Source organism: Lates calcarifer, linkage group LG2, assembly GCF_001640805.2.
Source record: "Lates calcarifer isolate ASB-BC8 linkage group LG2, TLL_Latcal_v3, whole genome shotgun sequence".
NCBI classification, from domain to species: Eukaryota; Metazoa; Chordata; class Actinopteri; family Centropomidae; genus Lates; species Lates calcarifer.
In genome coordinates, this window is record NC_066834.1 from 19,085,077 (window position 1) to 19,099,622 (window position 14,546).

At 42.5% G+C, this 14,546-nt stretch overlaps 6 protein-coding genes across 6 annotated transcripts in view; 5 read left to right on the forward strand and 1 right to left on the reverse strand.

Moving 5' to 3' along the window:
- The window catches only part of LOC108897662 (solute carrier organic anion transporter family member 3A1), a 58,034-nt gene that overhangs the window by 32,778 nt on the left and 10,710 nt on the right, over positions 1-14,546 (reverse strand). The gene's annotated exons all lie outside the window — the stretch shown is intronic.
- LOC108897671 (high choriolytic enzyme 1-like) lies at positions 760-1,706 on the forward strand. Its single transcript, XM_018697390.2, has one exon. The coding sequence runs from the start codon at positions 878-880 to the stop codon at positions 1,652-1,654; it is 777 nt and encodes a 258-aa protein (XP_018552906.1). The 5' UTR covers positions 760-877; the 3' UTR covers positions 1,655-1,706.
- On the forward strand, positions 3,704-4,814 carry LOC108897666 (high choriolytic enzyme 1-like). Its single transcript, XM_018697386.2, has one exon. The coding sequence runs from the start codon at positions 3,978-3,980 to the stop codon at positions 4,752-4,754; it is 777 nt and encodes a 258-aa protein (XP_018552902.1). The 5' UTR covers positions 3,704-3,977; the 3' UTR covers positions 4,755-4,814.
- LOC108897665 (high choriolytic enzyme 1-like) lies at positions 6,802-7,904 on the forward strand. Its single transcript, XM_018697385.2, has one exon. The coding sequence runs from the start codon at positions 7,076-7,078 to the stop codon at positions 7,850-7,852; it is 777 nt and encodes a 258-aa protein (XP_018552901.1). The 5' UTR covers positions 6,802-7,075; the 3' UTR covers positions 7,853-7,904.
- Positions 9,892-10,994, forward strand: LOC108897664 (high choriolytic enzyme 1-like). Its single transcript, XM_018697384.2, has one exon. The coding sequence runs from the start codon at positions 10,166-10,168 to the stop codon at positions 10,940-10,942; it is 777 nt and encodes a 258-aa protein (XP_018552900.1). The 5' UTR covers positions 9,892-10,165; the 3' UTR covers positions 10,943-10,994.
- LOC108897663 (high choriolytic enzyme 1-like) lies at positions 12,991-14,147 on the forward strand. Its single transcript, XM_018697383.2, has one exon. The coding sequence runs from the start codon at positions 13,265-13,267 to the stop codon at positions 14,039-14,041; it is 777 nt and encodes a 258-aa protein (XP_018552899.1). The 5' UTR covers positions 12,991-13,264; the 3' UTR covers positions 14,042-14,147.

Genomic DNA, 14,546 nt, shown 5'->3' on the forward strand with positions numbered 1-14,546 from the left:
TAAGAGGCACAATCTGGAGCCAGCTAAATGTCTGATTATTTAACTTCCATAAAACTAAGTGCACTTCTGCATTTTTAACCTGTACCCTATTTCTTTAAATTTTGCCAAATCATCATTAAAAGCCATTCTGTTTTGGTTACTAGCAGTTAATTTTACACACCATTGAGACAAGAATCACCTGGATTACCCTGATACAAAAATAAAAAGTCTGAATCTGATGATGAAGAGTCACCTCTCCTTTATTATTCTAAAAATGATCTGTGGACCTTTAAGCTCAATTAACATCAGATATCCTGCCACTGCAGTAAAAAGTGATATCTTGGTTTTAGTAGTGAGTGGATGGTGTTTCTCTGTTGTCAATTTGTCACTGATAAGAAGAATTGTCAAATTTGTGGCTAACTGTGTCAGTCCCATGGGAAAAAACATCTACTACTGCAAATGTTCAGATCGTGTATGTATGACTTCAGAGTGCAATATCTGTTCATATCAATATCAATAGGAAGTCTCAAAAGATGAAGGTATACAGCACCCTTCATTAATTACATGTGGTTCCTCTAAGATCACATAAGGTCTTATTGGTTGAAGACCACTTAAAGTGTTTGGTCAAAAATATCCCACTTAGTAAAGCCCTGTTTATCCATCTACTGATCAGAGATAATAAACCATGTTGAAACAGTAGGTTTGTCTGTGGAGTCCTCCCTTAAGAGGTTTATTTAGGCCTTACAGTGTGGACCCCATCCCATAATCCTCCTGCAGACACACCTGTAGAGGAGGGTATAAAGACCCTGGCCTGCACTCAGACAAACATCAGGCTTCAAGGAGTCTCTCCACAGCAGCTCCCCACAGAAGCACCATAGCCTCCAGACTGACCCTGAAGATGACTCTCTCTGCCAGCCTGCTGCTGCTGCTCCTGCTCGGCCTCTCTCAGGCTCATCCTCTCCAGGAGGAAGGAGTCGAAGAAGACACCGTCGACATCACCACAAGGATTCTTACTTCCAACAATGCCACCAATGAGATCCTGCTGGAAGGAGATCTGCTAGCTCCCAGAACCAGAAACGCCATGATGTGCTGGTCCCAGAGCTGCCTGTGGAAAAAAGCCTCCAATGGATATGTGATGATCCCCTTCACCATGAGCAATGAGTTCACCGGCTGGGAGAAGCAGAAGATCGACAATGCCATGAAGTCCTTCCACAGCAGTACCTGCATCCGCTTCGTCCCCCGTCAGAACGAGTACGACTACATCAGCATCGAGAACAGAGGCGGATGTTTCTCTGCTCTGGGCAGAGAGGGAGGCAGACAGGTGCTGTCTCTCAACAGACAGGGCTGCCTCTACCACGGCATCATCCAGCACGAGATCAACCACGCTCTGGGCTTCCAGCACGAGCAGACCAGGAGTGACCGCGACTACTACGTCAAGATCAACTGGGAGAACATCGACCCACAGATGGCCTACAACTTCTACAGGCAGTCTACCAACAACCTCAACACTCCCTACGACTACTCCTCCATCATGCACTATGGAAGAACAGCCTTCTCCATCCAGTACGGAATGGAAACCATCACCCCCATCCCAGATCCCAACGTCCAGATCGGCCAGAGGCAGGGCATGTCCTACTGGGACATCAGGAGGATCAACACACTCTACGGCTGCTAACTACAATGCTGATGCCAAATGTCACAAATTCACACCATGTTTATGTTTGATTTTCTGGAATTAATTAAGAGCAGAAGCACAACAGATTATATGACCTCCAACATATCTAGGGTGTCTGTAATAAAGGTGAAGCAACATGACTGATGTTGTGTCAGTTTTTATCTATCAGTGTTTGTACCTGCAAAAGTTTTACAAAAGCACACATTAGCACAAACATGCAGTCACGTGCAGTGTGATGAATGGCTCTATAATTCTTGAATATCTGCAAAACACTGGAAGTAGGAATATGATATATCTTGTAATGTGCAGTACACTGAACCACTTCTGACATATGATCTGAATGACTGTCAGCAAGAGCACTGTAACACGACTCTCAGGAGATCTTTAAGCTTACAGCTTTGTTTTAACTGTGCAGAACACACAAATTATTACAATATATCTAATGAATGAAAACAACACATGAGCCTAGTTGTTTGTCATAAAGGCACATCAATGTAGGAACAGGACCCTCTGATAATGTAATATGACTATGCCACATTAACAGAACCTTTTACTCTGCACTAATGTCTTTAGATATTTGTATTATATGTTTAATGTTGGAAACTGGATATAAATGGACTATTTAATTGGGGAGTAATGTTAATCTACAGTCTTTGTATACAGTATGTATTCTGTCCAGTTTGTTAGAAGTCTCTCTAATGTTTCTGGAAATACATTCAGAATAGCAGTGTTTTTAAATGATCTTCTGGGCTTTTTTGGCAGGGTAGCCAAACAGCTCCAGGGATGGCAGTCTTGGCCTGTCAGATGGTTGGTCAGAAGACTGCTTGGGTTCAGACTAAAATATCTCAACCCCAACTGAATGGATTGCCATGCAATTTTGTGGATACATATGTGGTCCCAAGAGGACGATTCCTAAAGATTTAAGTGATCCCCTGACCTTTCTTATAACACCACCATCAGGTCAAAGCTTTCCCTTATCCTCTTATATATCTCAGAATCTACACAATGGATTGGCCAAAACCTCTGTACAGACATTCATGGTTCCCACAGAATGAACCCTAACAATTTTGGTGGTACCATAAGTTTTCATCTAGTGCCACAATCAGCTCAGACTTTTAACTTGTCCAATATTTTGGTTGAGTAACAAATATCTCCAAAACTACTGAGATTCCCATTAGCCTCAGCTGTACTTTGCATTACTTGTTATTTAGCAAATGTTAGCATGATATGCATTACACCTGTTAAGCATTAGCATGTTAGCATTGTTATTGTGAACATGTTAGCAATCTGAAATTACCATTTAGCATGAAGCATCACTGTGCCAGAGAAGAGTCTCACAGAGCTGCTAGCATAACTGCAGACCCATCTCGTTCAAAGATTCTGGGATATTTAATCTTTAGAAAACTGGACCCTTTGCTCTGTGACTGAAATGTAGTGATAATAAAATAAGAGGCACAATCTGGAGCCAGCTAAATGTCTGATTATTTAACTTCCATAAAACTAAGTGCACTTCTGCATTTTTAACCTGTACCCTATTTCTTTAAATTTTGCCAAATCATCATTAAAAGCCATTCTGTTTTGGTTACTAGCAGTTAATTTTACACACCATTGAGACAAGAATCACCTGGATTACCCTGATACAAAAATAAAAAGTCTGTATCTGATGATGAAGAGTCACCTCTCCTCTATTATTCTAAAAATGATCTGTGGACCTTTAAGCTCAATTAACATCAGATATCCTGCCACTGCAGTAAAAAGTGATATCTTGGTTTTAGTAGTGAGTGGATGGTGTTTCTCTGTTGTCAATTTGTCACTGATAAGAAGAATTGTCAAATTTGTGGCTAACTGTGTCAGTCCCATGGGAAAAAACATCTACTACTGCAAATGTTCAGATCGTGTATGTATGACTTCAGAGTGCAATATCTGTTCATATCAATATCAATAGGAAGTCTCAAAAGATGAAGGTATACAGCACCCTTCATTAATTACATGTGGTTCCTCTAAGATCACATAAGGTCTTATTGGTTGAAGACCACTTAAAGTGTTTGGTCAAAAATATCCCACTTAGTAAAGCCCTGTTTATCCATCTACTGATCAGAGATAATAAACCATGTTGAAACAGTAGGTTTGTCTGTGGAGTCCTCCCTTCAGAGGTTTATTTAGGCCTTACAGTGTGGACCCCATCCCATAATCCTCCTGCAGACACACCTGTAGAGGAGGGTATAAAGACCCTGGCCTGCACTCAGACAAACATCAGGCTTCAAGGAGTCTCTCCACAGCAGCTCCCCACAGAAGCACCATAGCCTCCAGACTGACCCTGAAGATGACTCTCTCTGCCAGCCTGCTGCTGCTGCTCCTGCTCGGCCTCTCTCAGGCTCATCCTCTCCAGGAGGAAGGAGTCGAAGAAGACACCGTCGACATCACCACAAGGATTCTTACTTCCAACAATGCCACCAATGAGATCCTGCTGGAAGGAGATCTGCTAGCTCCCAGAACCAGAAACGCCATGATGTGCTGGTCCCAGAGCTGCCTGTGGAAAAAAGCCTCTAATGGATATGTGATGATCCCCTTCACCATGAGCAATGAGTTCACCGGCTGGGAGAAGCAGAAGATCGACAATGCCATGAAGTCCTTCCACAGCAGTACCTGCATCCGCTTCGTCCCCCGTCAGAACGAGTACGACTACATCAGCATCGAGAACAGAGGCGGATGTTTCTCTGCTCTGGGCAGAGAGGGAGGCAGACAGGTGCTGTCTCTCAACAGACAGGGCTGCCTCTACCACGGCATCATCCAGCACGAGATCAACCACGCTCTGGGCTTCCAGCACGAGCAGACCAGGAGTGACCGCGACTACTACGTCAAGATCAACTGGGAGAACATCGACCCACAGATGGCCTACAACTTCTACAGGCAGTCTACCAACAACCTCAACACTCCCTACGACTACTCCTCCATCATGCACTATGGAAGAACAGCCTTCTCCATCCAGTACGGAATGGAAACCATCACCCCCATCCCAGATCCCAACGTCCAGATCGGCCAGAGGCAGGGCATGTCCTACTGGGACATCAGGAGGATCAACACACTCTACGGCTGCTAACTACAATGCTGATGCCAAATGTCACAAATTCACACCATGTTTATGTTTGATTTTCTGGAATTAATTAAGAGCAGAAGCACAACAGATTATATGACCTCCAACATATCTAGGGTGTCTGTAATAAAGGTGAAGCAACATGACTGATGTTGTGTCAGTTTTTATCTATCAGTGTTTGTACCTGCAAAAGTTTTACAAAAGCACACATTAGCACAAACATGCAGTCACGTGCAGTGTGATGAATGGCTCTATAATTCTTGAATATCTGCAAAACACTGGAAGTAGGAATATGATATATCTTGTATGTGCAGTACACTGAACCACTTCTGACATATGATCTGAATGACTGTCAGCAAGAGCACTGTAACACGACTCTCAGGAGATCTTTAAGCTTACAGCTTTGTTTTAACTGTGCAGAACACACAAATTATTACAATATATCTAATGAATGAAAACAACACATGAGCCTAGTTGTTTGTCTAAAGGCACATCAATGTAGGAACAGGACCCTCTGATAATGTAATATGACTATGCCACATTAACAGAACCTTTTACTCTGCACTAATGTCTTTAGATATTTGTATTATATGTTTAATGTTGGAAACTGGATATAAATGGACTATTTAATTGGGGAGTAATGTTAATCTACAGTCTTTGTATACAGTATGTATTCTGTCCAGTTTGTTAGAAGTCTCTCTAATGTTTCTGGAAATACATTCAGAATAGCAGTGTTTTTAAATGATCTTCTGGGCTTTTTTGGCAGGGTAGCCAAACAGCTCCAGGGATGGCAGTCTTGGCCTGTCAGATGGTTGGTCAGAAGACTGCTTGGGTTCAGACTAAAATATCTCAACCCCAACTGAATGGATTGCCATGCAATTTTGTGGATACATATGTGGTCCCAAGAGGACGATTCCTAAAGATTTAAGTGATCCCCTGACCTTTCTTATAACACCACCATCAGGTCAAAGCTTTCCCTTATCCTCTTATATATCTCAGAATCTACACAATGGATTGGCCAAAACCTCTGTACAGACATTCATGGTTCCCACAGAATGAACCCTAACAATTTTGGTGGTACCATAAGTTTTCATCTAGTGCCACAATCAGCTCAGACTTTTAACTTGTCCAATATTTTGGTTGAGTAACAAATATCTCCAAAACTACTGAGATTCCCATTAGCCTCAGCTGTACTTTGCATTACTTGCTATTTAGCAAATGTTACAATGATATGCATTACATCTGTTAAGCATTAGCATGTTAGCATTGTTATTGTGAACATGTTAGCAATCTGAAATTACCATTTAGCATGAAGCATCACTGTGCCAGAGAAGAGTCTCACAGAGCTGCTAGCATAACTGCAGACCCATCTCGTTCAAAGATTCTGGGATATTTAATCTTTAGAAAACTGGACCCTTTGCTCTGTGACTGAAATGTAGTGATAATAAAATAAGAGGCACAATCTGGAGCCAGCTAAATGTCTGATTATTTAACTTCCATAAAACTAAGTGCACTTCTGCATTTTTAACCTGTACCCTATTTCTTTAAATTTTGCCAAATCATCATTAAAAGCCATTCTGTTTTGGTTACTAGCAGTTAATTTTACACACCATTGAGACAAGAATCACCTGGATTACCCTGATACAAAAATAAAAAGTCTGAATCTGATGATGAAGAGTCACCTCTCCTTTATTATTCTAAAAATGATCTGTGGACCTTTAAGCTCAATTAACATCAGATATCCTGCCACTGCAGTAAAAAGTGATATCTTGGTTTTAGTAGTGAGTGGATGGTGTTTCTCTGTTGTCAATTTGTCACTGATAAGAAGAATTGTCAAATTTGTGGCTAACTGTGTCAGTCCCATGGGAAAAAACATCTACTACTGCAAATGTTCAGATCGTGTATGTATGACTTCAGAGTGCAATATCTGTTCATATCAATATCAATAGGAAGTCTCAAAAGATGAAGGTATACAGCACCCTTCATTAATTACATGTGGTTCCTCTAAGATCACATAAGGTCTTATTGGTTGAAGACCACTTAAAGTGTTTGGTCAAAAATATCCCACTTAGTAAAGCCCTGTTTATCCATCTACTGATCAGAGATAATAAACCATGTTGAAACAGTAGGTTTGTCTGTGGAGTCCTCCCTTCAGAGGTTTATTTAGGCCTTACAGTGTGGACCCCATCCCATAATCCTCCTGCAGACACACCTGTAGAGGAGGGTATAAAGACCCTGGCCTGCACTCAGACAAACATCAGGCTTCAAGGAGTCTCTCCACAGCAGCTCCCCACAGAAGCACCATAGCCTCCAGACTGACCCTGAAGATGACTCTCTCTGCCAGCCTGCTGCTGCTGCTCCTGCTCGGCCTCTCTCAGGCTCATCCTCTCCAGGAGGAAGGAGTCGAAGAAGACACCGTCGACATCACCACAAGGATTCTTACTTCCAACAATGCCACCAATGAGATCCTGCTGGAAGGAGATCTGCTAGCTCCCAGAACCAGAAACGCCATGATGTGCTGGTCCCAGAGCTGCCTGTGGAAAAAAGCCTCCAATGGATATGTGATGATCCCCTTCACCATGAGCAATGAGTTCACCGGCTGGGAGAAGCAGAAGATCGACAATGCCATGAAGTCCTTCCACAGCAGTACCTGCATCCGCTTCGTCCCCCGTCAGAACGAGTACGACTACATCAGCATCGAGAACAGAGGCGGATGTTTCTCTGCTCTGGGCAGAGAGGGAGGCAGACAGGTGCTGTCTCTCAACAGACAGGGCTGCCTCTACCACGGCATCATCCAGCACGAGATCAACCACGCTCTGGGCTTCCAGCACGAGCAGACCAGGAGTGACCGCGACTACTACGTCAAGATCAACTGGGAGAACATCGACCCACAGATGGCCTACAACTTCTACAGGCAGTCCACCAACAACCTCAACACTCCCTACGACTACTCCTCCATCATGCACTATGGAAGAACAGCCTTCTCCATCCAGTACGGAATGGAAACCATCACCCCCATCCCAGACCCCAACGTCCAGATCGGCCAGAGGCAGGGCATGTCCTACTGGGACATCAGGAGGATCAACACACTCTACGGCTGCTAACTACAATGCTGATGCCAAATGTCACAAATTCACACCATGTTTATGTTTGATTTTCTGGAATTAATTAAGAGCAGGAGCACAACAGATTATGACTAATATTAGGGTGTCTGTAATAAAGGCGAAGCAACATGACTGATGTTGTGTCAGTTTTTATCTATCAGTGTTTGTACCTGCAAAAGTTTTACAAAAGCACACATTAGCACAAACATGCAGTCACGTGCAGTGTGATGAATGGCTCTATAATTCTTGAATATCTGCAAAACACTGGAAGTAGGAATATGATATATCTTGTATGTGCAGTACACTGAACCACTTCTGACATATGATCTGAATGACTGTCAGCAAGAGCACTGTAACACGACTCTCAGGAGATCTTTAAGCTTACAGCTTTGTTTTAACTGTGCAGAACACACAAATTATTACAATATATCTAATGAATGAAAACAACACATGAGCCTAGTTGTTTGTCTAAAGGCACATCAATGTAGGAACAGGACCCTCTGATAATGTAATATGACTATGCCACATTAACAGAACCTTTTACTCTGCACTAATGTCTTTAGATATTTGTATTATATGTTTAATGTTGGAAACTGGATATAAATGGACTATTTAATTGGGGAGTAATGTTAATCTACAGTCTTTGTATACAGTATGTATTCTGTCCAGTTTGTTAGAAGTCTCTCTAATGTTTCTGGAAATACATTCAGAATAGCAGTGTTTTTAAATGATCTTCTGGGCTTTTTTGGCAGGGTAGCCAAACAGCTCCAGGGATGGCAGTCTTGGCCTGTCAGATGGTTGGTCAGAAGACTGCTTGGGTTCAGACTAAAATATCTCAACCCCAACTGAATGGATTGCCATGCAATTTTGTGGATACATATGTGGTCCCAAGAGGACGATTCCTAAAGATTTAAGTGATCCCCTGACCTTTCTTATAACACCACCATCAGGTCAAAGCTTTCCCTTATCCTCTTATATATCTCAGAATCTACACAATGGATTGGCCAAAACCTCTGTACAGACATTCATGGTTCCCACAGAATGAACCCTAACAATTTTGGTGGTACCATAAGTTTTCATCTAGTGCCACAATCAGCTCAGACTTTTAACTTGTCCAATATTTTGGTTGAGTAACAAATATCTCCAAAACTACTGAGATTCCCATTAGCCTCAGCTGTACTTTGCATTACTTGCTATTTAGCAAATGTTACAATGATATGCATTACATCTGTTAAGCATTAGCATGTTAACATTGTTATTGTGAACATGTTAGCAATCTGACATTACCATTTAGCATGAAGCATCACTGTGCCAGAGAAGAGTCTCACAGAGCTGCTAGCATAACTGCAGACCCATCTCGTTCAAAGATTCTGGGATATTTAATCTTTAGAAAACTGGACCCTTTGCTCTGTGACTGAAATGTAGTGATAATAAAATAAGAGGCACAATCTGGAGCCAGCTAAATGTCTGATTATTTAACTTCCATAAAACTAAGTGCACTTCTGCATTTTTAACCTGTACCCTATTTCTTTAAATTTTGCCAAATCATCATTAAAAGCCATTCTGTTTTGGTTACTAGCAGTTAATTTTACACACCATTGAGACAAGAATCACCTGGATTACCCTGATACAAAAATAAAAAGTCTGTATCTGATGATGAAGAGTCACCTCTCCTCTATTATTCTAAAAATGATCTGTGGACCTTTAAGCTCAATTAACATCAGATATCCTGCCACTGCAGTAAAAAGTGATATCTTGGTTTTAGTAGTGAGTGGATGGTGTTTCTCTGTTGTCAATTTGTCACTGATAAGAAGAATTGTCAAATTTGTGGCTAACTGTGTCAGTCCCATGGGAAAAAACATCTACTACTGCAAATGTTCAGATCGTGTATGTATGACTTCAGAGTGCAATATCTGTTCATATCAATATCAATAGGAAGTCTCAAAAGATGAAGGTATACAGCACCCTTCATTAATTACATGTGGTTCCTCTAAGATCACATAAGGTCTTATTGGTTGAAGACCACTTAAAGTGTTTGGTCAAAAATATCCCACTTAGTAAAGCCCTGTTTATCCATCTACTGATCAGAGATAATAAACCATGTTGAAACAGTAGGTTTGTCTGTGGAGTCCTCCCTTCAGAGGTTTATTTAGGCCTTACAGTGTGGACCCCATCCCATAATCCTCCTGCAGACACACCTGTAGAGGAGGGTATAAAGACCCTGGCCTGCACTCAGACAAACATCAGGCTTCAAGGAGTCTCTCCACAGCAGCTCCCCACAGAAGCACCATAGCCTCCAGACTGACCCTGAAGATGACTCTCTCTGCCAGCCTGCTGCTGCTGCTCCTGCTCGGCCTCTCTCAGGCTCATCCTCTCCAGGAGGAAGGAGTCGAAGAAGACACCGTCGACATCACCACAAGGATTCTTACTTCCAACAATGCCACCAATGAGATCCTGCTGGAAGGAGATCTGCTAGCTCCCAGAACCAGAAACGCCATGATGTGCTGGTCCCAGAGCTGCCTGTGGAAAAAAGCCTCCAATGGATATGTGATGATCCCCTTCACCATGAGCAATGAGTTCACCGGCTGGGAGAAGCAGAAGATCGACAATGCCATGAAGTCCTTCCACAGCAGTACCTGCATCCGCTTCGTCCCCCGTCAGAACGAGTACGACTACATCAGCATCGAGAACAGAGGCGGATGTTTCTCTGCTCTGGGCAGAGAGGGAGGCAGACAGGTGCTGTCTCTCAACAGACAGGGCTGCCTCTACCACGGCATCATCCAGCACGAGATCAACCACGCTCTGGGCTTCCAGCACGAGCAGACCAGGAGTGACCGCGACTACTACGTCAAGATCAACTGGGAGAACATCGACCCACAGATGGCCTACAACTTCTACAGGGAGTCCACCAACAACCTCAACACTCCCTACGACTACTCCTCCATCATGCACTATGGAAGAACAGCCTTCTCCATCCAGTACGGAAGGGAAACCATCACCCCCATCCCAGACCCCAACGTCCAGATCGGCCAGAGGCAGGGCATGTCCTACTGGGACATCAGGAGGATCAACACACTCTACGGCTGCTAACTACAATGCTGATGCCAAATGTCACAAATTCACACCATGTTTATGTTTGATTTTCTGGTAATTAATTAAAAGCAGAAGCACAACAGATTATATGACCTCCAACATATCTAGGATGACTGTAATAAAAGTGAAGCAACATGACTGATGTTGTGTTAGTTTTTATCTATCAGTGTTTGTACCTGCAAAAGTTTTACAAAAGCACACATTAGCACAAACATGCAGTCACGTGCAGTGTGATGAATGGCTCTATAATTCTTGAATATCTGCAAAACACTGGAAGTAGGAATAAGATATATCTTGTAAGTGCAGTGCACTGAACCAGTTCTGACATATGATCTGAATGACTGTCAGCAAGAGCACTGTAACACGACTCTCAGGAGATCTTTAAGCTAAAAGCTTTGTTTTAACTGTGCAGAACACACAAGTTATTACAATATATCTAATGAATGAAAACAACACAAGCCTAGTTGTTTGTCATAAAGGCACATCAATGTAGGAACAGGACCCTCTGATAATGTAATATGACTATGCCACATTAACAGAACCTTTTACTCTGCACTAATGTCTTTAGATATTTGTATTATATGTTTAATGTTGGAAACTGGATATAAATGGACTATTTAATTGGGGAGTAATGTTAATCTACAGTCTCTGTATACAGTATGTATTCTGTCCAGTTTGTTAGAAGTCTCTCTAATGTTTCTGGAAATACATTCAGAATAGCAGTGTTTTTAAATGATCTTCTGGGCTTTTTTGGCAGGGTAGCCAAACAGCTCCAGGGATGGCAGTCTTGGTCTGTCAGATGGTTGGTCAGAAGACTGCTTGGGTTCAGACTAAAATATCTCAACCCCAACTGAATGGATTGCCATGCAATTTTGTGGATACATATGTGGTCCCAAGAGGACGATTCCTAAAGATTTAAGTGATCCCCTGACCTTTCTTATAACACCACCATCAGGTCAATAGCTTTCCCTTATCCTCTCATATATCTCAGAATCTACACAATGGATTGGCCAAAACCTCTGTACAGACATTCATGGTTTCCACAGAATGAACCCTAACAATTTTGGTGGTACCATACGTTTTCATCTAGTGCCACAATCAGCTCAGACTTTTAACTTGTCCAATATTTTGGTTGAGTAACAAATATCTCCAAAACTACTGAGATTCCCATTAGCCTCAGCTGTACTTTGCATTACTTGTTATTTAGCAAATGTTAGCATGATATGCATTACACCTGTTAAGCATTAGCATGTTAGCATTGTTATTGTGAACATGTTAGCAATCTGAAATTACCATTTAGCATGAAGCATCACTGTGCCAGAGAAGAGTCTCACAGAGCTGCTAGCATAACTGCAGACCCATCTCGTTCAAAGATTCTGGGATATTTAATCTTTAGAAAACTGGACCCTTTGCTCTGTGACTGAAATGTAGTGATAATAAAATAAGAGGCACAATCTGGAGCCAGCTAAATGTCTGATTATTTAACTTCCATAAAACTAAGTGCACTTCTGCATTTTTAACCTGTACCCTATTTCTTTAAATTTTGCCAAATCATCATTAAAAGCCATTCTGTTTTGGTTACTAGCAGTTAATTTTACACACCATTGAGACAAGAATCACCTGGATTACCCTGATACAAAAATAAAAAGTCTGTATCTGATGATGAAGAGTCACCTCTCCTCTATTATTCTAAAAATGATCTGTGGACCTTTAAGCTCAATTAACATCAGATATCCTGCCACTGCAGTAAAAAGTGATATCTTGGTTTTAGTAGTGAGTGGATGGTGTTTCTCTGTTGTCAATTTGTCACTGATAAGAAGAATTGTCAAATTTGTGGCTAACTGTGTCAGTCCCATGGGAAAAAACATCTACTACTGCAAATGTTCAGATCGTGTATGTATGACTTCAGAGTGCAATATCTGTTCATATCAATATCAATAGGAAGTCTCAAAAGATGAAGGTATACAGCACCCTTCATTAATTACATGTGGTTCCTCTAAGATCACATAAGGTCTTATTGGTTGAAGACCACTTAAAGTGTTTGGTCAAAAATATCCCACTTAGTAAAGCCCTGTTTATCCATCTACTGATCAGAGATAATAAACCATGTTGAAACAGTAGGTTTGTCTGTGGAGTCCTCCCTTCAGAGGTTTATTTAGGCCTTACAGTGTGGACCCCATCCCATAATCCTCCTGCAGACACACCTGTAGAGGAGGGTATAAAGACCCTGGCCTGCACTCAGACAAACATCAGGCTTCAAGGAGTCTCTCCACAGCAGCTCCCCACAGAAGCACCATAGCCTCCAGACTGACCCTGAAGATGACTCTCTCTGCCAGCCTGCTGCTGCTGCTCCTGCTCGGCCTCTCTCAGGCTCATCCTCTCCAGGAGGAAGGAGTCGAAGAAGACACCGTCGACATCACCACAAGGATTCTTACTTCCAACAATGCCACCAATGAGATCCTGCTGGAAGGAGATCTGCTAGCTCCCAGAACCAGAAACGCCATGATGTGCTGGTCCCAGAGCTGCCTGTGGAAAAAAGCCTCCAATGGATATGTGATGATCCCCTTCACCATGAGCAATGAGTTCACCGGCTGGGAGAAGCAGAAGATCGACAATGCCATGAAGTCCTTCCACAGCAGTACCTGCATCCGCTTCGTCCCCCGTCAGAACGAGTACGACTACATCAGCATCGAGAACAGAGGCGGATGTTTCTCTGCTCTGGGCAGAGAGGGAGGCAGACAGGTGCTGTCTCTCAACAGACAGGGCTGCCTCTACCACGGCATCATCCAGCACGAGATCAACCACGCTCTGGGCTTCCAGCACGAGCAGACCAGGAGTGACCGCGACTACTACGTCAAGATCAACTGGGAGAACATCGACCCACAGATGGCCTACAACTTCTACAGGCAGTCTACCAACAACCTCAACACTCCCTACGACTACTCCTCCATCATGCACTATGGAAGAACAGCCTTCTCCATCCAGTACGGAATGGAAACCATCACCCCCATCCCAGATCCCAACGTCCAGATCGGCCAGAGGCAGGGCATGTCCTACTGGGACATCAGGAGGATCAACACACTCTACGGCTGCTAACTACAATGCTGATGCCAAATGTCACAAATTCACACCATGTTTATGTTTGATTTTCTGGAATTAATTAAGAGCAGAAGCACAACAGATTATATGACCTCCAACATATCTAGGGTGTCTGTAATAAAGGTGAAGCAACATGACTGATGTTGTGTCAGTTTTTATCTATCAGTGTTTGTACCTGCAAAAGTTTTACAAAAGCACACATTAGCACAAACATGCAGTCACGTGCAGTGTGATGAATGGCTCTATAATTCTTGAATATCTGCAAAACACTGGAAGTAGGAATATGATATATCTTGTATGTGCAGTACACTGAACCACTTCTGACATATGATCTGAATGACTGTCAGCAAGAGCACTGTAACACGACTCTCAGGAGATCTTTAAGCTTACAGCTTTGTTTTAACTGTGCAGAACACACAAATTATTACAATATATCTAATGAATGAAAACAACACATGAGCCTAGTTGTTTGTCTAAAGGCACATCAATGTAGGAACAGGAC